The 21,062-nt window shown below is 37.1% G+C and overlaps 1 protein-coding gene across 1 annotated transcript; it reads right to left on the bottom strand.

The window, feature by feature from the left end:
* Positions 1–7,906: 7,906 nt before the first annotated feature.
* On the bottom strand, positions 7,907–8,429 carry LOC145163964 (uncharacterized). Its single transcript, XM_079082698.1, has 3 exons — positions 8,242–8,429; positions 8,035–8,145; positions 7,907–7,957 (listed from the first exon to the last, which is right to left on the bottom strand). Exons 1-3 carry the CDS (start codon positions 8,386–8,388, stop codon positions 7,907–7,909), a joined length of 309 nt encoding a protein of 102 aa, XP_078938824.1. The 5' UTR covers positions 8,389–8,429.
* Positions 8,430–21,062: the final 12,633 nt, after the last annotated feature.

Raw genomic sequence — 21,062 nt, 5'->3', positions numbered from 1 at the left:
TTTGTCTTTCAAGTGGTACTGTCACTTTATGAAAGTAATGGGAAATGTAAGTACACAGTGTTGGATAAGGTGTCTAAGTCCATAACTTATTTGGTATATACTTGACCCGACCCGGCATAGTCCATTTGGGTTGCACTTCACCCAAACTGTTTATGGATAATTTTATGAGAATTGTATACTTACGATTTATTAATATATTATAAGTTATAATATATTAATATAAAGTCATGTTATTTAATTAGTTTTAATCTTGAATTAATTATGAATTAATTTAGTGATTAAAAGGAAGACTAATTAAATCATGGGCTATTATATTTATATGGTGTGGGCTAATACTCATTTGTTAATGGGCTAAGCTTATATGGAAGTCCATGGATGATCCATGGAGCTTTTAACCCATGGATCCTTGGAAAGGAAAAGACATGGGTTATTAGGGTTTCACCCTAACCATGCACACTATATAAACAAGCTCATGTTGCATGAAATAACACCCTAGTGTGTGTGTAATAGTGGTGGCCGATTTCTAAGTGTTAGTATACTCTCTCATACATTTTCCAAGTTTGTGGTGATTTGTGATTTCCATTTGAGGCATTCACATTATTGGTGCTTGGCTCTCAAACTCTAAGGAATCAACAATCAACAAAAGGTATGTAATTCATCTAGTCCTTTTATGTTTAAAAGTACCCCATGCCATGCTAGATAGGTTATAAACCTTGGAAATTAATATTTTGCATGTACCTTAGACAAACATAGATCCAAGGTTATTAGGGTTGCATGTACACTTAGGAAGTGTTAGAATGTTCAAAACCCTACAGTGGTATCAGAGCCTAGGCTTGTTTGTTTGATACTTGATGCAAAATAGTGATAAAAAGTCGATTTTTTTTGCTGTCTGACTGATGAACTCGCCGAGTCCATGGGGGGACTCGCCGAGTTCATGTGTAAACTCATCCTACTCGCCGAGTAGGTTCGTGCACTCGGCGAGTAGGAGCCTCAGAATGCAGATTTTCGACTTTTGCTGCTGGAAATGGACTAGAAACATTACCCTAAACTGTTTTGGTGTTTTAAAACTTGTTTTAGTTGGTGTAATGGTAGTTCTAATCCATTTACAATAGCTTATATCAAAATTTCATGCTTTGTATGTGTTCATATAATTCTTGAAACTTTGATGATCATGTTCATGTTCTTATGAATTTAGAAGATGATAGGAATTATTTGCTGAATTGTTTAGGATTAATTCTTGATCATTTATGTGTTTTAATGGAGTCCATAATTTGTCCTCAAGTTATGGATATCCAAAGGTCACTTCTTTTCAACACACACTTAAAACACATAAGTTACATAAAATGAAGAGTCTTCATTTTTATGAACCTTTAATTCATAAGTTATGAAATGAAAGGTTTTGGATAGTTACAAAACTTGCCCTCAAGTTTTGGAATTTGTAAAGTTTCACACACTTTAATAAACTTTAATTCCAAACCCTTAGAGTTTTAAAAGTTAAAATTCAACCCTTATACTATTTATAACATTAATGGTTAATTATTATATATATGTATAAGATCAAGTCGTTTTACCGTTAGTAGGCCTCATTCACGAAGCCGGTCTATAAGGGGGGTATAAGGTTGTTGCCTATAAAATGGCAACTTAATGGGTGTCCATTCTCACCCACCGCTTCCTTGATCGGTGGAGGGTCGTTAGCCGAACGGGTAGGACAATGACTTTAAATTCTCATTAAAAGTATAATGAATATTATAAAGTAACTAAACCTTTTATAAATTCCCAATCTTAGTTACTTTAGGAAAATGTGAATATGGTGCTAACCCATGAAATTCACACTTTGTACCTTACCAAGTCGTTGGTGGAGCGTGTGTGGTTAACCGGCACACTAACTTGGACTAGTAAGGATCACAAAGGGTGACTTAATGTTTATCATAGATCGGTGGAGCGTGTGTGGTTAACCGGCACATCGATTAGGTGATAATATTAACGGTACCAAGTGAGTTTGCATGGTTATTCACACCTTGTTTTGTGATCCTCGGCATCCCAGTCACAAAACCTGAAGGGCACAATCGAGATTGAAACATGCCATTGAAAAGTTCAATGAATCTCAAAAGATCTAGGAGTTTCAAATCCAATTAAAACCTAATAAATTATTTCGTTTTTCACGGTGGAAATTGGTGAATCGTCATTCACCTACCTTCAAATATTTTATAGCTTGGATTACGACATCCCTCTTCCAAGTTATAAAATATTGTGTTGGGTCCTAGCCTTAATATTTCATATTGGGTGTTATATTAAGGACTTGAATCAACTAACTTGATTTTCGCCCATTGTAGATGTCTGGTTCAGACAACTATGATCTTCCCAAATCGCTTGAAACAAGCTTTCCTCTTGAAGATGATGTCCCTCAACATCATGCTTCACTCCCCCCCACCTCCTCCATTTATTCTCCCTGACCCACAAGCCCAAAGACTTGAAAGGTTCAAGATCACTCAAGCTCTACTAGAAATGAAACATAAAGATGGAAGACATGTGTGCACTCATGTCTTAGGAATGAAGTCACACATAGACAGGTTGAGAATGTTGGGTGCTGTTATTTCAAGGAAGTTCGCTGTTGACTGGGTTCTTCAGTCACTTCCTGAGTCATATAGTGAGTTTATTAAAGACTACCATATGACAGATCCTGACATAACCCTAATAGATCTTTCTTATTTGCTTGTTGCTGCTGAATCAGCAATGATTTGGCGCAATGGTCAAGCAAATATTGATGGAAAATCTATTTCTCAAACTTCCATGGACATGGACAATGGTAACATTGGAAGTCCAGAAAAGCTTTCTCGTCCCAATGGAAGGGGATCGGCCTTGGTCAACCCAGTTGACCAAAAGGTAAAGGGAAAGGCTAAGTCTGTGATTGTCTCGTGTACCATTCCCAAAGAGTCTATATGTTTTTATTGTCATGAGAAAGGACATTGGAAGCGAAGCTGCCCTGAATACCTGAAATATTTGAAAGCAAGTAGAGACAAAATGTTTGACTCGGCTTCAGGTAAGTCCACTATCTAACTTTGTTAAAGTTCCTAATTGTTGATTCTTATTACATGATGTGACTAGGTTGCATCTTGATGTTTAGCAGGATCGAGCAAAAGGAAGGTTAAAAGAAGAGTGTGTTGAATCTGATCACGAAGATGGATTTCTATCGCATGGTTCGAGGATCGGATTTTTGAGCCACTACTTAAAAGTTATGATAGATTGCTAAGAAATATGTAATAGCATAGTTTTCATTTAAAGTTGCATTGTAAGGAATATTTTTCCGCATTTTAATAAAGAAATAAAAGTTTTGTTTAGTTTATTTTATATTATATCCCCTTACAATGGCATTTATGGAAAATTGATGTTTGTATGTTTCTAGCAATATTGGAAATATGAGTTTGATTCTCTCATATGTGGTAGTGTCCGAATTTACCAAATGAGGAAAGGTTCTCATCACCCAAGCTTCAGTTAGACAGAAACTTGGAATCATACAAGTTGTATTGTATGATGAATGAGAATTTTCATCTTTGTAAAATTGAGACTAATTCATTGATCACATGCATATGTGAGTCAATTGAAGGACTAAGGAATTAGGTATACTGGGTGTGTGCTGGTCAAGGTCCACCACAAAGATCAATTCGTCATGATTTACTAAAGATTAGTAAATATGGTTATACTTATAAGGTTAAGTATAATTCTGTAACATTGGAAAAGTTTCAATGTATGGCAGAACGGATGAGAAGAATCAAATTTGGCAGAAAGATAAAAGTTTCTTAAATCTGAAAAGATGGGAGAGTACTTTAGTATCATGTTTTTATGATCATCTTAATGATTATGAAACCATATCACAAATTCATACTCTAAGGACATCTTAGTGCATTGTTATGACTAAGATGAGGGGTCATGAATTGTTGGAATGGTTAAAATCAAAAAGATGGATCATACATGTTTTATGATCATCTTAATGATTATGAAACCATATCACAAATTCATACTCTAAGGAAATCTTAGTGCATTGTTATGACTAAGATGAGGGGTCATGAATTGTTGGAATGGTTAAAATCAAGAAATGGGTCATACTTCGTTCCCAAACAACTCTTAGAGTCATACTCCAAGATTATAACATTGAGTGACATAAAGTAAGGTTTAAAACACTTATCAAATGTAGTGTAAAATGTTTTCTACTCTTGTACATTTGAAATTGGTAAGTTGTGATGTCTTGGATAAGACAAAGACCAACTAAGACCAATTGTGTGAAGTGTTTATCTTGATAAGAATCTGCACTATCCCTTGAATATTTGTTTTGTCAAGGAATGGTTCTTGACTAAGGAAACTTATATGTCAAGAGGACAGTGGGAGTCTTAAAGATCCTGAAAGGATTTCAAGATTTAATCAAGAGTAAAACCTGAGTTTTATCACTAGCACACGACTTAAGGTTTGAAACCTATTAAGTTGACATAATTCTTGTTTCTATGTCTGTTCCTATTAAGTTGTCTATGCATATGAGTTATGTTAGTTCTAAACTGTGTGCATAACAGCTTGGAAGCATTGGTGGGCCTTGTGCTACCAGATGACAAGAAATTAAGATTGAACAAGTTCAATCCATGTAAGGCTGAATTTGTTACTAACCTTGTCTTGTGATTATGGTTTTGACAAATTCACATGGATAGGAACTCATACACCATAAAATCTAAGTGTCATAAGGTTTCTCTCCGATTCATGAAAATGATGGTGAGGAAATGCTTTCACTAAGAAGATTTTAAGTAGATAGCAATTATGATGTTTGCATTCTCAAAGTCGTTAGTGGAGCGTGTGTGGTTAACCGGCACACTAACTTGGACTTGTGAGAAATGGCAAAGGTCTAAACAATTAAGACTATGATTACGACATCCCTTTTCATAGTTCTGGAAATTGTTTAGACACACATGTGAGCTATCTAAGAAAGGGTGTACGAATCTAAATTTCAGAAGTCCAGCTGATTTCTGGAAATATGTCAGAGCTAGTGGGAGCATAAGTGTTATGCTGATAATCATCATGTTAGTGGGAGCATGATTATTATGTTTAGTGTTGCAAGTTAGCAATGTTAATTATAGAAAAACAAAAGTTTCAATTCGTAAAGTTGTAGGGGTTGAAAAAGTTGTTTTGCTATAATTAAGGGAGAGGAAATTATACTTCATTTCAATTCTAAAAGCTTAGATTGAGTTTTAATCATCTTTAGTCAAGGATATATATATGAATTTTATGTTGGAATGGTTCAACATAAGGAAATTCTATATATATTGCGTTCTCAAATTCGATTATGATCACGACATCCCTCTTCATAGTCGATTTTTGAAAACATGGAAAATAAAAAAATATTGTAGCAAAAGACTGATCCAGTATCAGGTCTTTATGTGAGACATCGTGAATCGTGTCCCATATGCTTCGGGTATAGGATCGGTCACATGTGGTATAGTATTCATCCTTTCTAAATTTTCCAAATGCTCAGAGCATTAAGAAGGGAAAAGTCTAGAATTGGATAAGACTAAAATGATTAAGCAATTGTCGAGGACTATCTAAGGCTCACCAAAGATTGGTTGCTCATGGACAGTTGGAAGTATAGTGTTAAATTTTGGAAGGACCATATGGATATATTCTGAAAAGAGGTAGCTCTTGTTCAGATATGATAATCAAAATAGGAATATGGAAATTTTCCATATTGGGAGTTGGATATTAAGAATCTATGAGAAAGTTAGAAACTTTTATGCAAGAAGGATGTTCAAAGCAATGTACTTTGAATATGAGAGTTCGTTTCCATAGAGTTGATCTCCTTTGGAATCCTCTGTAATGACTGATGACAAGGTTTTGGTGACCTTGTGCATAACCATTACGAGAGGATCAGTGCATATAAGTTTAAAATCTAACAGTTTTTTTTTGGTAAATGGTAGGAATTAGGAATTCTTACATTTACAATAAGGATTTAGGATTGTGAAATGAGCATCATTGGAATCATGTTCAATTGATCTATTTCACAAAGTAAAGATCATAGACAAACATAGTGTGCATACTTGGAGTATGGCATAACTATTGTTTAGAAAAACAAAGTGTACATGCTAGGAGCATGGGACGACTGTTGTTTTTGTTCAAGTATTAAGTTGATTATTTGAAACATTATACAATGAATAATGTGTAATCAATATGGTGATAAATAAAAGGTGGTTTCATTTATATTCAAAAGGGTTCTGAGACCATATTGGATTCGATTATTATTGTGTTTCACTTTGCATGTTTTGACTTCCAGAATAGCTAGGTTATTCTTTCCGAATGACTAAGTTATTTAAACACTCCACAGTCGTTCATATGTTGGAAGTAGGTATGAATTAAGACTGTCATGAATCGAGTTTGTAGATGGCTAAACGTGTTTAGACATAGCAATGGTTGCTACAACATTCATGAGTACTCATAAGTTATGAGTATTGGAATTAACCCACGCTCACTTGTATCACTTCATGGAATTTATCTCGAGTGATCGTGAGACGGTAATATCATATAAGTCTTCAAACCTAGAGATATGAGTTGTTACCTATGAGTTGGTTGTGCATTGATTGCACGTAAACGCATCAGTAACTTGATGTTATAAAACGTGCCTTTGTGTATAATTCAACAAGTAGTAGAAACAAGTATATGAGTCGAAGTTTATCTGTTCCTTCTAGTCCTTGGAGGATTAGAAGCGATATCTGGGCCCCTCGATGATTTTGTTTTGACCTATGTACCGGGCCCGGTCAGAACCTAATTGATGTGTTCAATTTAGTTCTTTGTCAAACAAATCGGAAATCGAGAAACAACTGCTAGACAATAAGTAGGACATTGTTCCATGTATTTGTCCGGCTGATATCATGAGAGCAGAGGATTATATGATCACTTATCTAAAATGGCGCTTCATAGTTCAACAGAGTTTTCAAGAGCTATGATTGCCGGTTGGTTCCTGAAGTAACATACGCAAATACAGTTATTAGACTTATCCAAGTGGGAGTCTGTTGGATAAGGTGTCTAAGTCCATAACTTATTTGGTATATACTTGACCCGACCCGGCATGGTCCATTTGGGTTGCACTTCACCCAAACTGTTTATGGATAATTTTATGAGAATTGTATACTTACGATTTATTAATATATTATAAGTTATAATATATTAATATAAAATCATGTTATTTAATTAGTTTTAATCTTGAATTAATTATGAATTAATTTAGTGATTAAAAGGAAGACTAATTAAATCATGGGCTATTATATTTATATGGTGTGGGCTAATACTCATTTGTTAATGGGCTAAACTTATATGGAAGTCCATGGATGATCCATGGAGCTTTTAACCCATGGATCCTTGGAAGAGGAAAAGACATGGGTTATTAGGGTTTCACCCTAACCATGTACACTATATAAACAAGCTTATGTTGCATGAAAAAGACACTAATGTGTGTGTAAGTGTGGTGGCCAAAATCAAGAGTTATTATACTCTCTCATACATTTTCCAAGTTTGTGGTGATTTGTGATTTCCATTTGAGGCATTCACATTATTGGTTCTTGGCTCTCAAACTCCAAGGAATCAACAATCAACAAAAGGTATGTAACTCATCTAGTTCTTTTATGTTTAAAAGTACCCCATGCCATGCTAGATAGGTTATAAACCTTGGAAATTAATATTTTGCATGTATCTTAGACAAACATAGATCTAAGGTTTAATAGGGTTGCATGTACACTTAGGAAGTGTTACAATGCTCAAAACCCAACAATTTAAAGTTCAATTATCGGTTTTAACGCGGGTCCCGACAAACTCCAAAACTAGGGTTTTCTAAACCCTAATTAGGGTTTCTAACCCCAAACACGTGCCACTCAGACTAAAGTTAGATGATTAGGGAAAAAATTAATATGTAATAAGCAAACGAACCTTTCCCCTGATTTTTTTTAACACAGAATTAGCACAACATAATTTCAGTTATTTGTGTATTTTAGTAACATTCTACTTTCATACCTGTAACTTAGCTTCCTTTTCAAATTTATGCATTTGTTTCTGAGATATTTGTCCCAAAAGGTGTAGCAGCCTTCCTGAAAGTGTTGACTTTCCAGAATCCACATGCCCAACCTACAAATGTCAAATACAAAGTTGTTAGCAACTTAGCATCATAATTCACAATGACAAATTATTTTTTTTTTTTTTAAATAATGTGTTAACACTTACAATAGCAAGATTTAGCTGACTCAGACGATCTTCTCCTTCATCAAGTAGCATCCACTTCTCAGGTTTATACTGTGAGCGAGATGCAGTTTTACCCGTTTTACCCTTGTTTGCAATTTTGGAAGTTCCAGATTCGCCACTCATGGTCATGTTGTTCAATTCGGTAGAAATGTTATGTGTTTGTGGAATGTTGTTATATATATATATATCATGTGATGTATACATTACGGAATCATAAGACTAGCATTATGGTCCTTTCTTTTAAACGTAGCCTTCTACCAAGGCATCTTCTGTTAAACGTAGCCTTCTACCAAGGCATCTACTGTTATGTGCTAGACTCGACTGTTCCGTTTGTCGTTTGGTAAAAATGTATGTTTTCCCTAGTTTATAACTATCTTAACTCGAAAATAGTTTGAGTTTGTCTTTCAAGTGGTACTGTCACTTTATGAAAGTAATGGGAAATGTAAGTACATAGTTGTCGTTTATAATGACCTGCGGATGTACTGATAACCTAAAAACATGTTCGTTTAATTACGGTCATAATGTGAAGGCTAGAACCCCTACTAAACGCTCTCCCTGTCAAGAGATTAAGGGAACCAAACGCGACCTCAGCAAATTCTTGCAAGCCGTGTAATTCACATTAAAGTTATATGATCATGTATACCCAATATAACTATCACCTTTTGTTTAAAACAATGAGTTAGTGATCAATTGGTATAATTAGATCCTGTGTGTTCTCATGCTATAGCAAGCTAACTTGTTTGTTTTGTACTGTATATTGTACGTTCTGTTTGTTTCTCATAATTGTGTGTTCTCTCTATATGGTATTGTTTGTTTCTCTTCACTGTATGTTTGACTCATGTAAGAACTGACTCTTTGTATGCTTCATTGTACTAGAAGAAATGAATAGCATTCTCCTAAACTATACATATTATAGTTTACTAATGTTCTACTTGGACTGTTATTGAAAAGACTCGTTTATCTACTAAGTTATGTTTCTACTTTAAAAACGGAGTTTTGTATAACTATAAAGCAACATAACTTTAAAAGAGTTTTTGAAATGTTTTGACAACTTATAAATGACATAAGTAACATTTTGAAAGATGTTTATAACAAACATTTACACAATTATCATTGTGTTCAACTTCTATTCCCCCCCTTAAAACAGTTAAAACAGTTAAAAGATTCATTACGGGGTATGAACTCACCTGATGTGGGTGATTCAAACGGGTATGCGTGTAAGGATGAGAAGTTCCACGAATGAAGTCCCGAGACACAATAAGTCCTAAATGACATATAAGGACACATATTGACATGAATATAGTGTTTATAAACAACTATATGAAAGGAAACACCTTCTGGGACTAGGAAACACTTTGAACAAGTGTTGGAATCACATGTGATTCATCAAAGGAAAGTGAAATGGCACTAACATGAGTTTACTACCATGGGTTTACGGCCCAAGGGAGTTTACGGCCGTAAACTCATGGTCAAACATGCATATGTGTTGGTTTGAAAGCTAGGGAAACTTTAGGGACTTTTTCTCTACACAAGTATGAAAAAGACCAACCCATTAAAGGCTTTTGATGAGTTTACGGCCCAAAGGAGTTTACGGCCATAAACTCATGGTCATTGTGCACTTGAGAGTAGTTTAAGGTCCTAATCTCATCCATGAAGGGTCCTGGGTCACTAGGAGGGTTTATTGTCAAAATGGCAACCTTAAAAGGGGTTTACGGACTTGGGAGATGGCTTGGCCATAAACTCCTTTTGTCCTTGTGTTCTTGATGTTTTCAAGTCTCTAAGCATGGATACTAACTAGATAATAAGTATAGGGAAGAGTGCTTACGATCTAGAAGCTTGAAATGGTCGATTTTGGCCAAGAACACTAGTGTGTGTTCTTGGTGTTCTTGGTGAAACTTGAAGATCTAAGAAAAGAATGATTTCTATGGATGAAATGATGGAAGGAGACTAGATTAAGAGATGTATCAAAAAATCTAGGAAGAACACTTACTTATATGAAGATCTTGGAAGAAAGTCTTGATGATACTTGAGAGGATTTGAAGGAAAATCGTCCAAGGAAGGAAAGAATGAGAAAAATGGCCAAGTATCATCTATATACACTTGAGTTTACGGCCACATGAGTTTACGGCCGTAAACTCATGGTCTTGTGGCCGTGAACTCATTTTGATGAGGTTATGGTTTGATTTGCTACACTGTGGTTCTAGCAGGTACTTTCTAACACTTATTCCTTAAGTGTATTAGGCTCAAAACTCCTTAGAATGACCTATAACCGGGCTAGAACTCAGTACTAATGAGTTTGACACTCAGTTGAGTTGAATGACTGGGTCTTAAAACCAAAAAATTTCCGTGTTGTCACATCATCCCCCCGTTAGATGGAATTTCGTCCCGAAATTAGCTTTCTTAGCCGTACTGCTGGGGTTGCGCTCCTCGGATTGGCAGAATACCTACTCGTAGACCTGGCAACTTTGCCCTGGTGTTCCTGATAGGATTCGTACTTGGTCCATCTATCATTACCTCGTGCATACAAGTCGTATATGATTAGGATTAGTAAGACGTTCGGATGTGCGACTCTGCCCCAGGTCCACAACCAAACAAGGAACAGGAGATAGGGCGGAAACACACATACTAAATCTGCATAATCATAATCATATACCACCCTCGCGTATACACTGAATAGTGATAGGTGGGCTGTATTCGTCCATAGCCTCTGTGCTCGAACTTGGTCTATTGGACGAGTGGTATTTCTTGATGGCCTGCGAACATCTGACGATAAGGCTTAGGAGGACAAAGTACTCTTCGCATGAGTACTTCGGGGTTTAGAATACGAAAGATAAAATTTAGGTTTAGATCGGACTTTCGATACGAATGACGAAAGTTTCGAGAACCTGCCGATTAAGGCGATAGAAACATATGAACTCAGTATGGTGAGGACCACGCCAACTCATGACGAATGAAGTACCGGACTCTTTACTGAACAAAGAATTGGTCAAATGAAAGAAACGTCTGCTATACGACGTTGTATCCCTTGTATGATCGATACTGTACTCCTAGTATGTTCGGCAATGTACTCCTAGTATGATCGAAAATGTACTCTTTGTAAATGTTCCCGTGTTTCCTGATTTCTCTTTGATGTTAACACTCCTACGTATCGTACCGCTATGTGCGCATACATACAAACGAAAGTGCTCTAATAACTGGTGGGGATACTTTATATCATGATCCTCCTTGGTACCACTACAATCGCCTGCCATATACAAGTTATGAATATTTAAGATGAATCAGCCAGTCGACTGAGTAACTCTGCCTAAAATCCTCAACCAACTAAGGAATGGGGACCTAAGCGGAGTCACTCACTCTAAGTCTGCAACATCTTAGTTATGCACAACCCTGATGTATATGGTAAGCCATAATAGCTTCTCTAAATGGATCTTTTAGTTCTCTTGAATATTGTGACCAATTTCAATATGTAAGTTATTATAATTACTTTTAGGTGTTATCCCCAAATTTTAATCTTATAACAATATATAAATTATTTTTAAAAGTAATTACTATTTCGAAGACGTACCAAAATCTCAAAAGCGGGATTCCTTGATGCTCCTTTAAGTCTCTTTGTTAGTTTCCTCCTCCTCCGCCGCCTCTCTCTGTTGGGCAGTTTCTCTTGGCATGACCCATTACACCACAGGCATGGCATACCTGAACTATACCCGTATCGGTGGTGGAAGTGATGTGCTGAGTTGGGGCTTCACAGAAACGAGCTTCTGTGTCTTCCCTCCCCATTGGACAGTTTCTCGTAACGTGTCCCGATTTGCCGCACTTGAGACAAGTCCAATTCACTTGAGGAATTGGCCGTGTCGGATCCCTGCAGAAGCGGGCAGTGTGCCCTTTTCTGCTGCAATTGGCACATTGCATCTCTCGGCAAATTTGGTGGTGGTGGTAAGAGCATCTGTCACACTTTGGGAGAATTCCAGCATATTGCCTGCCAGGGGTTTTAGTGGTAGCTGAAGTACCAGATGTTGTGACTGCTGATGTGACCGTAGGGGTGGCCACGGACTGTCGTTTCTTGGTAGGACCTTGAGACGACTTTTTCCCCTTTTTGGCCCAGAACTTTCGCTTCTTGATTTTTGGTTCGTGATCGGGGGCATCCTTGTCGCCAGACACTAACGGGTTCCCTTGATTGATATTGTGAGTAGCATTGAGCTGTGCCAGGACGGCTGCCACAGCAGCTGTGACCGCAGCCTGGAAGGTAGCAGTGTCTATCTGCAGAGTTGGTGCCTCGCCTGTTGGTTGGTTTCTTCCTGGTGCTGACATGATTATGTTTTTATGGCGAAAAAATGATCTCGTGAGAAATGATGCTCATCGCTAGTAGTATTCCACATCTCAAATGTACTAATTAGTTTTCACGCTCTGTTGGACCATTCTCCCTATTTTAGACAACACTACTGAGAGATGGCCGTGGTGGTGGGTAGAAGTAGGCAGGGTACAAGTGGTATTTAGACTAAGTTAACTCTGGTCTGAGTGTATGTGGTCCTGACTTCCACAGGGTTCTAGGAAAAATTCATAAAAGAGTCTATACCTAATAAACTCTATGAATTTGAAATAACTATCCTCGAATGAATATATGTTTCCTGCATAACTGTTAGCAGCTGCATGTAAGAAAATAATCTTAACATATAATGTGAGCAGTGTTTCCACTCGCTCATTTAACAAGATTATTATTTATTAGTGTGACGAGTAAGACGTTTTGGTTACTTCGGCTGATCCCTCTTTGAAAACTTCTCATGAACTTGTTCTTGTTCCTCTTGGACTCTTCTGTTGTCTACTATGAGAAAGTGGTTACATTTATCTGGGCTTGTGGTGCGAGAATGAAAGTGACTAAAGAATCTATGAGCTTTAAGGTAAGTTTATGGGATGATCCTTACGGGGTCCTCCTATAATTGTACAATGTATACAAGTTTGTATATAATTGAAGATTAAATAGACCTTCGAATAAGTGATCCTACTCCTACACCACAGCCATAAGAGGAATGGGTAGCGAAGCGTAGACCACAGATTCTAAGTCTATAAGATCTTAATTATACATAAAACTTTAGGAATATACATTGCAAGATTATAGACCTATCCGTAAGGGTCTTTTAAGTTATCACATAAGTTATTTATATGGACTAAAATACTCCTATAGTATTTTAACGTAATGTACTTGGTATGTTCTAAACTCGTTATCGCGCTATCGTATCATAGAATACTCCTATAGTATTCTAACTCTAAATGTACTTGTTCTGGTGTTCTCTTGACTGTTGTTCAGGTAAGTTTTAACACTGTTGCAACACCACATCATTCCCAAACACATGTCGGTCACATCTCGAATGAATATAGTTGATCAGGCTATATTGATCCTAGCTATGGTTACATAGTTGTTCGGGTTGACGACAGTGCCCAACCTTTAAATGCTTTAGTTCTGTTCTCCTCGTGACACTAGTTCTATTATATACATGTATAAGCAAGTAGGTACATTTTTATAACTTGTAGTTATACTCTAAAATATATCATTATCCAGAGCACTTAAGCCCTATTGTATTCATAGCTGTATATCTTTTATTGGTTGATATACTTAGTTCACTATAAACAATGCTCTGATACCAATCTGTCACACCCCAAAACCGGAACGGCGGAATCGTTCAAGGGTGGAGGACGTCATGTTTAGTATCACGAGATATGTATATGGTAAGCAAGTAATGAACAACCATTTCATTTCGAAAGAAAGTGTTTACAATGTGTGTGTTCACAAAACATAGAATTCATACACAAATAACAAAACAAGACTTGAAGCTATAATGCTCCATCTTCTGAATCCCCAGCACGAGCACCTGTCTAATAGTCTCCTGAGAATACAAGTTATTTGAAAGAGTTGATCAGCAATTAAGCTGGTGAGTTCATAAGATTTTAGTGATGTGAGTAAGTTGTAAAGTGTTGTTGAAAATGTAGATGTAAAATGGTGTAAGTTGTAAGTTCTGTTTTGAAAAGTTCGTCTGTTCCTCTAGAAAATCCTATATTTCCTACTTTAATGGAAGTTTAAGTAAAATGACACTACAACCCTTTCTATGGGTACTAAGTGGATACAAGTTATATAAGACTCAGAGTAAACAAACAATCGATTGTGCGCATCTGCCCTAAGCTCACAACCAAACGAGGAACAGAAATTAAGGCGGATAGCACACATCCCATTGGTTGTTAGATCATCGTCATATATAACCCTGGTTTATTCACTTGTTACTCATGGAGTTAATTGTAATGGTTCCTTTATATCTAATGAAAAAGTTCTTTAAGAAAACTCATATTTCTTATAATAAAATCGTGACCACAGTGACTACTTTTATAATAGCTTAGTTTATACTGATATATATAATCTAATATCAGATAGAAAGTTAATTGAGTGAATCTGCCCTAAGCCCACAACCAAACAAGGAACAGGAAGTAAGGCGGAAAGCACACATCTAACTACCTATTGGGTATTAGTTTTATATATAAACATGATGTATAAACTAAGGGATTATAGAGTTACTCACCTAAGGTCCTTTAAATTGTACTGGTTTAATAAAATGGTTTAAACCCTTTACTGGGAAGTTTCTAGTTTTGTATACCAAAATTACTGATTTTGGAAAGTTTGTTTTGTACTAGAAAAACTGTGCTTTGACTCTGTGTCCTATAACCTGAACCATACCTGGTACCCTTATGATGACTTAATGTATACTGAGCATACATATATATAGAATCGGATAGAAAATAGATTGGGTGAATTCGTTCCAAGCCCACAACCAAACAAGGAACAGGAAATGAAGCGGAGAGCACACATCCTATTACCTGTCGGACCCTATTGGTATATATATATATATATATATATATATATATATATATATATATATATATATCATGTGATGTATACATTACGGAATCATAAGACTAGCATTATGGTCCTTTCTTTTAAACGTAGCCTTCTACCAAGGCATCTTCTGTTAAACGTAGCCTTCTACCAAGGCATCTACCGTTATGTGCTAGACTCGACTGTTTCGTTTTTCGTTTGGTAAAAATGTATGTTTTCCCTAGTTTATAACTATCTTAACTCGAAAATAGTTTGAGTTTGTCTTTCAAGTGGTACTGTCACTTTATGAAAGTAATGGGAAATGTAAGTACATAGTTGTCGTTTATAATGACCTGCGGATGTACTGATAACCTAAAAACATGTTCGTTTAATTACGGTCATAATGTGAAGTCTAGAACCCCTACTAAACGCTCTCCCTGTCAAGAGATTAAGGGAACCAAACGCGACCTCAGCAAATTCTTGCAAGCCGTGTAATTCACATTAAAGTTATATGATCATGTATACCCAATATAACTATCACCTTTTGTTTAAAACAATGAGTTAGTGATCAATTGGTATAATTAGATCCTGTGTGTTCTCATGCTATAGCAAGCTAACTTGTTTGTTTTGTACTGTATATTGTACGTTCTGTTTGTTTCTCATAATTGTGTGTTCTCTCTGTATGGTATAGTTTGTTTCTCTTCACTGTATGTTTGACTCATGTAAGAACTGACTCTTTGTATGCTTCATTGTACTAGAAGAAATGAATAGCATTCTCCTAAACTATACCTATTATAGTTTACTAATGTTCTACTTGGACTGTTATTGAAAAGACTCGTTTATCTACTAAGTTATGTTTGTACTTTAAAAACGGAGTTTTGTATAACTATAAAGCAACATAACTTTAAAAGAGTTTTTGAAATGTTTTGACAACTTATAAATGACATAAGTAACATTTTGAAAGATGTTTATAACAAACATTTACACAATTATCATTGTGTTCAACTTCTATTCCCCCCCTTAAAACAGTTAAAACAGTTAAAAGATTCATTACGGGGTATGAACTCACCTGATGTGGGTGATTCAAACGGGTATGCGTGTAAGGATGAGAAGTTCCACGAATGAAGTCCCGAGACACAATAAGTCCTAAATGACATATAAGGACACATATTGACATGAATATAGTGTTTATAAACAACTATATGAAAGGAAACACCTTCCGGGACTAGGAAACACTTTGACCAAGTGTTGGAATCACATGTGATTCATCAAAGGAAAGTAAAATGGCACTAACATGAGTTTACTACCATGGGTTTACGACCCAAGGGAGTTTACGGCCGTAAACTCATGGTCAAACATGCATATGTGTTGGTTTGAAAGCTAGGGAAACTTTAGGGACTTTTTCTCTACACAAGTATGAAAAAGACCAACCCATTAAAGGCTTTTGATGAGTTTACGGCCCAAAGGAGTTTACGGCCGTAAACTCATGGTCATTGTGCACTTGAGAGTAGTTTAAGGTCCTAATCTCATCCATGAAGGGTCCTGGGTCACTAGCTTTGCATCTAGGAGGGTTTATTGTCAAAATGGCAACCTTAAAAGGGGTTTACGGACTTGGGAGATGGCTTGGCCATAAACTCCTTTTGTCCTTGTGTTCTTGATGTTTTCAAGTCTCTAAGCATGGATACTAACTAGATAATAAGTATAGGGAAGAGTGCTTACGATCTAGAAGCTTGAAATGGTCGATTTTGGCCAAGAACACTAGTGTGTGTTCTTGGTGTTCTTGGTGAAACTTGAAGATCTAACAAAAGAATGATTTCTATGGATGAAATCATGGAAGGAGACTAGATTAAGAGATGTATCAAAAAATCTAGGAAGAACACTTACTTATATGAAGATCTTAGAAGAAAGTCTTGATGATACTTGAGAGGATTTGAAGGAAAATCGTCCAAGGAAGGAAAGAATGAGAAAAATGGCCAAGTATCATCTATATACACTTGAGTTTACGGCCACATGAGTTTACGGCCGTAAACTCATGGTCTTGTGGCCGTGAACTCATTTTGATGAGGTTATGGTTTGATTTGCTACACTGTGGTTCTAGCAGGTACTTTCTACCACTTATTCCTTAAGTGTATTAGGCTCAAAACTCCTTAGAATGACCTATAACCGGGCTAGAACTCAGTACTAATGAGTTTGACACTCAGTTGAGTTGATTGACTGGGTCTTAAAACCAAAAAATTTCCGGGTTGTCACATCATCCCCCCGTTAGATGGAATTTCGTCCCGAAATTAGCTTTCTTAGCCGTACTACTGGGGTTGCGCTCCTCGGATTGGCAGAATACCTGCTTGTAGACCTGGCAACTTTGCCCTGGTGTTCCTGATAGGATTCATACTTGGTCCATCTATCATTACCTCGTGTAGAAGTCGTATATGATTAGGAATAGTAAGACGTTCGGATGTGCGACTATGCCCCAGGTCCACAACCAAACAAGGAACATGAGATAGGGCGGAAACACACATACTAAATCTGCATAATCATAATCATATACCACCCTCGCGTATACACTGATTAGTGATAGGTGGGCTGTATTCGTCCATAGCCTCTGTGCTCGAACTTGGTTTGTTGGACGAGTGGTATTTCTTGACGGCCTGCGACCATCTGACGATAAGGCTTAGGAGGACAAAGTACTCTTCGCATGAGTACTTCGGGGTTTAGAATACGAAAGATAAAATTTAGGTTCAGGTCGGACTTTCGATACGAATGATGAAAGTTTCGAGAACGTGCCGATTAAGGCGATAGAAACATATGAACTCAATATGGTGAGGACCACGCCAACTCATGACGAATGAAGTAACGGCTCTTTACTGAACAAAGAATTGGTCAAATGAAAGAAACGTCTGTTATACGACGATGTATCCCTTGTATGATCGATACTGTACTCCTAGTATGTTCGACAATATACTCCTAGTATGATCGAAAATGTATTCTTTGTAAATGTTCCCGTGTTTCCTGATTTCTCTTTGATGTTAACACTCCTACGTATCGTACCGCTATGTGCGCATACATACAAACGAAAGTGCTCTAATAGCTGGTCGGGATACTTTATATCATGATCCTCCTTGGTACCACTACAATCTCCTGCCATATACAAGTTATGAATATTTAATATGTCTCAGCGAGTCGACTGAGTAACTCTGCCTAAAATCCTCAACCAACTAAGGAATGGGGACCTAAGCGGAGTCACTCACTCTAAGTCTGCAACATCTTAGTTATGCACAACCCTGATGTATATGGTAAGCCATAATAGCTTCTCTAAACGGATCTTTTAGTTCTTTTGAATACTGTGATCTATTTCAATATGTGAGTTATTATAATTACTTTTAGGCGTTATCCCCAAATTTAAATCTTATAACAATATATAAATTATTTTTAAAAGTAATTACTATTTCGAAGACGTACCAAAATCTCAAAAGCGGGATTCCTTGATGCTCCTTTAAGTCTCTTTGTTAGTTTCCTCCTCCTCCGCCGCCTCTCTCTGTTGGGCAGTTTCTCTTGGCATGACCCATTACACCACAGGCATGGCATACCTGAACTATACCCGTATCGGTGGTGGAAGTGATGTGCTGAGTTGGGGCTTCACAGAAACGAGCTTCTGTGTCTTCCCTCCCCATTGGACAGTTTCTCGTAACGTGTCCCGATTTGCCGCACTTGAGACAAGTCCAATTCACTTGAGGAATTGGCCGTGTCGGATCCCTGCAGAAGCGGGCAGTGTGCCCTTTTCTGCTGCAATTGGCACATTGCATCTCTCGGCAAATTTGGTGGTGGTGGTAAGAGCATCTGTCACACTTTGGGAGAATTCCAGCATATTGCCTGCCAGGGGTTTTAGTGGTAGCTGAAGTACCAGATGTTGTGACTGCTGATGTGACCGCAGGGGTGGCCACGGACTGTCGTTTCTTGGTAGGACCTTGAGACGACTTTTTCCCCTTTTTGGCCCAGAACTTTCGCTTCTTGATTTTTGGTTCGTGATCGGGGGCACCCTTGTCGCCAGACACTAACGGGTTCCCTTGATTGATATTGTGAGTAGCATTGAGCTGTGCCAGGACGGCTGCCACAGCAGCTGTGACCGCAGCCTGGAAGGTAGCAGTGTCTATCTGCAGAGTTGGTGCCTCGCCTGTTGGTTGGTTTCTTCCTGGTGCTGACATGATTATGTTTTTATGGCGAAAAAATGATCTCGTGAGAAATGATGCTCATCGCTAGTAGTATTCCACATCTCAAATGTACTAATTAGTTTTCACGCTCTGTTGGACTATTCTCCCTATTTTAGACAACACTACTGAGAGATGACCGTGGTGGTGGGTAGAAGTAGGCAGGGTACAAGTGGTATTTAGACTAAGTTAACTCTGGTCTAAGTGTATGTGGTCCTGACTTCCACAGGGTTCTAGGAACAATTCATAAAAGAGTCTATACCTAATAAACTCTATGAATTTGAAATAACTATCCTCGAATGAATATCTGTTTCCTGAATAACTGTTACCAGCTGCATGTAAGAAAATAATCTTAACATATAATGTGAGCAGTGTTTCCACTCGCTCATTTAACAAGATTATTATTTATTAGTGTGACGTGTAAGACGTTTTGGTTACTTCGGCTGATCCCTCTTTGAAAACTTCTCATGAACTTGTTCTTGTTCCTCCTGGACTCTTCTCTTGTCTACTATGAGAAAGTGGTTACATTTATCTGGGCTTGTGGTGCGAGAATGAAAGTGACTAAAGAATCTATGAGCTTTAAGGTAACTTTATGGGATGATCCTTACGGGGTCCTCCTATAATTGTACAATGTATACAAGTTTGTATATAATTGAAGATTAAATAGACCTTCGAATAAGTGATCCTACTCCTACACCACAGCCATAAGAGGAATGGGCAGCGAAGCGTAGACCACAGATTGTAAGTCTATAAGATCTTAATTATACATAAAACTTTAGGAATATACATTGCAAGATTATAGACCTATCCGTAAGGGTCTTTTAAGTTATCACATAAGTTATTTATATGGACTAAAATACTCCTATAGTATTTTAACGTAATGTACTTGGTATGTTCTAAACTCGTTATCGCGCTATCGTATCATAGAATACTCCTATAGTATTCTAACTCTAAATGTACTTGTTCTGGTGTTCTCTTGACTGGTGTTCAGGTAAGTTTTAACACTGTTGCAACACCACATCATTCCCAAACACATGTTGGTCACATCTCGAATGAATATAGTTGATCAAGCTATATTGATCCTAGCTATGGTTACATAACTGTTCAGGTTGACGACAGTGCCCAACCTTTAAATACTTTAGTTCTGTTCTCCTCGTGACACTAGTTCTATTATGTACATGTATAAGCAAGTAGGTATATTTTTATAACTTGTAGTTATACTCTAAAATATATCATTATCCAGAGCACTTAAGCCCTATTGTATTCATAGCTGTATATCTTTTATTGGTTGATATACTTAGTTCACTATAAACAATGCTCTGATACCAATCTGTCACACCCCAAAACCGGAACAGCGAAATCGTTCAGGGGTGGAGGACGTCATGTTTAGTATCACGAGATATGTATATGGTAAGCAAGTAATGAACAACCATTTCATTTCGAAAGAAAGTGTTTACAATGTGTGTGTTCACAAAACATAGAATTCATACACAAATAACAAAACAAGACTTGAAGCTATAATGCTTCATCTTCTGAATCCCCAGCACGAGCACCTGTCTAATAGTCTCCTGAGAATACAAGTTATTTGAAAGAGTTGATCAGCAATTAAGCTGGTGAGTTCATAAGATTTTAGTGATGTGAGTAAGTTGTAAAGTGTTGTTGAAAATGTAGATGTAAAATGGTGTAAGTTGTAAGTTCTGTTTTGAAAAGTTCGTCTGTTCCTCTAGAAAATCCTATATTTCCTA

The sequence above is a fragment of the Lactuca virosa genome, chromosome 3 (genome assembly GCF_052849685.1).
Source record: "Lactuca virosa cultivar CGN04683 chromosome 3, Lactuca_virosa_CGN04683_v6, whole genome shotgun sequence".
In the NCBI taxonomy this organism is placed as follows: Eukaryota; Viridiplantae; Streptophyta; class Magnoliopsida; order Asterales; family Asteraceae; genus Lactuca; species Lactuca virosa.
The sequence above is the reverse complement of the archived record's forward strand: the minus strand, read 5'-3'. Positions and strand labels throughout refer to the sequence as shown.

What these genes read in the sequence shown, in the direction of transcription:
- LOC145163964 (XM_079082698.1), bottom strand. Translation starts at nt 8,388, where the DNA reads ATGACCATGAGTGGCGAATCTGGAACTTCCAAAATTGCAAACAAGGGT. An exon ending in GTCAGCTAAATCTTGCTATT is followed by an intron (nt 8,146 to 8,241) that starts GTAAGTGTTAAC and finishes TGACATTTGTAG; the next exon opens with GTTGGGCATGTGGATTCTGG. An exon ending in AAAAGGAAGCTAAGTTACAG is followed by an intron (nt 7,958 to 8,034) that starts GTATGAAAGTAG and finishes AAAAAAAATCAG; the next exon opens with GGGAAAGGTTCGTTTGCTTA.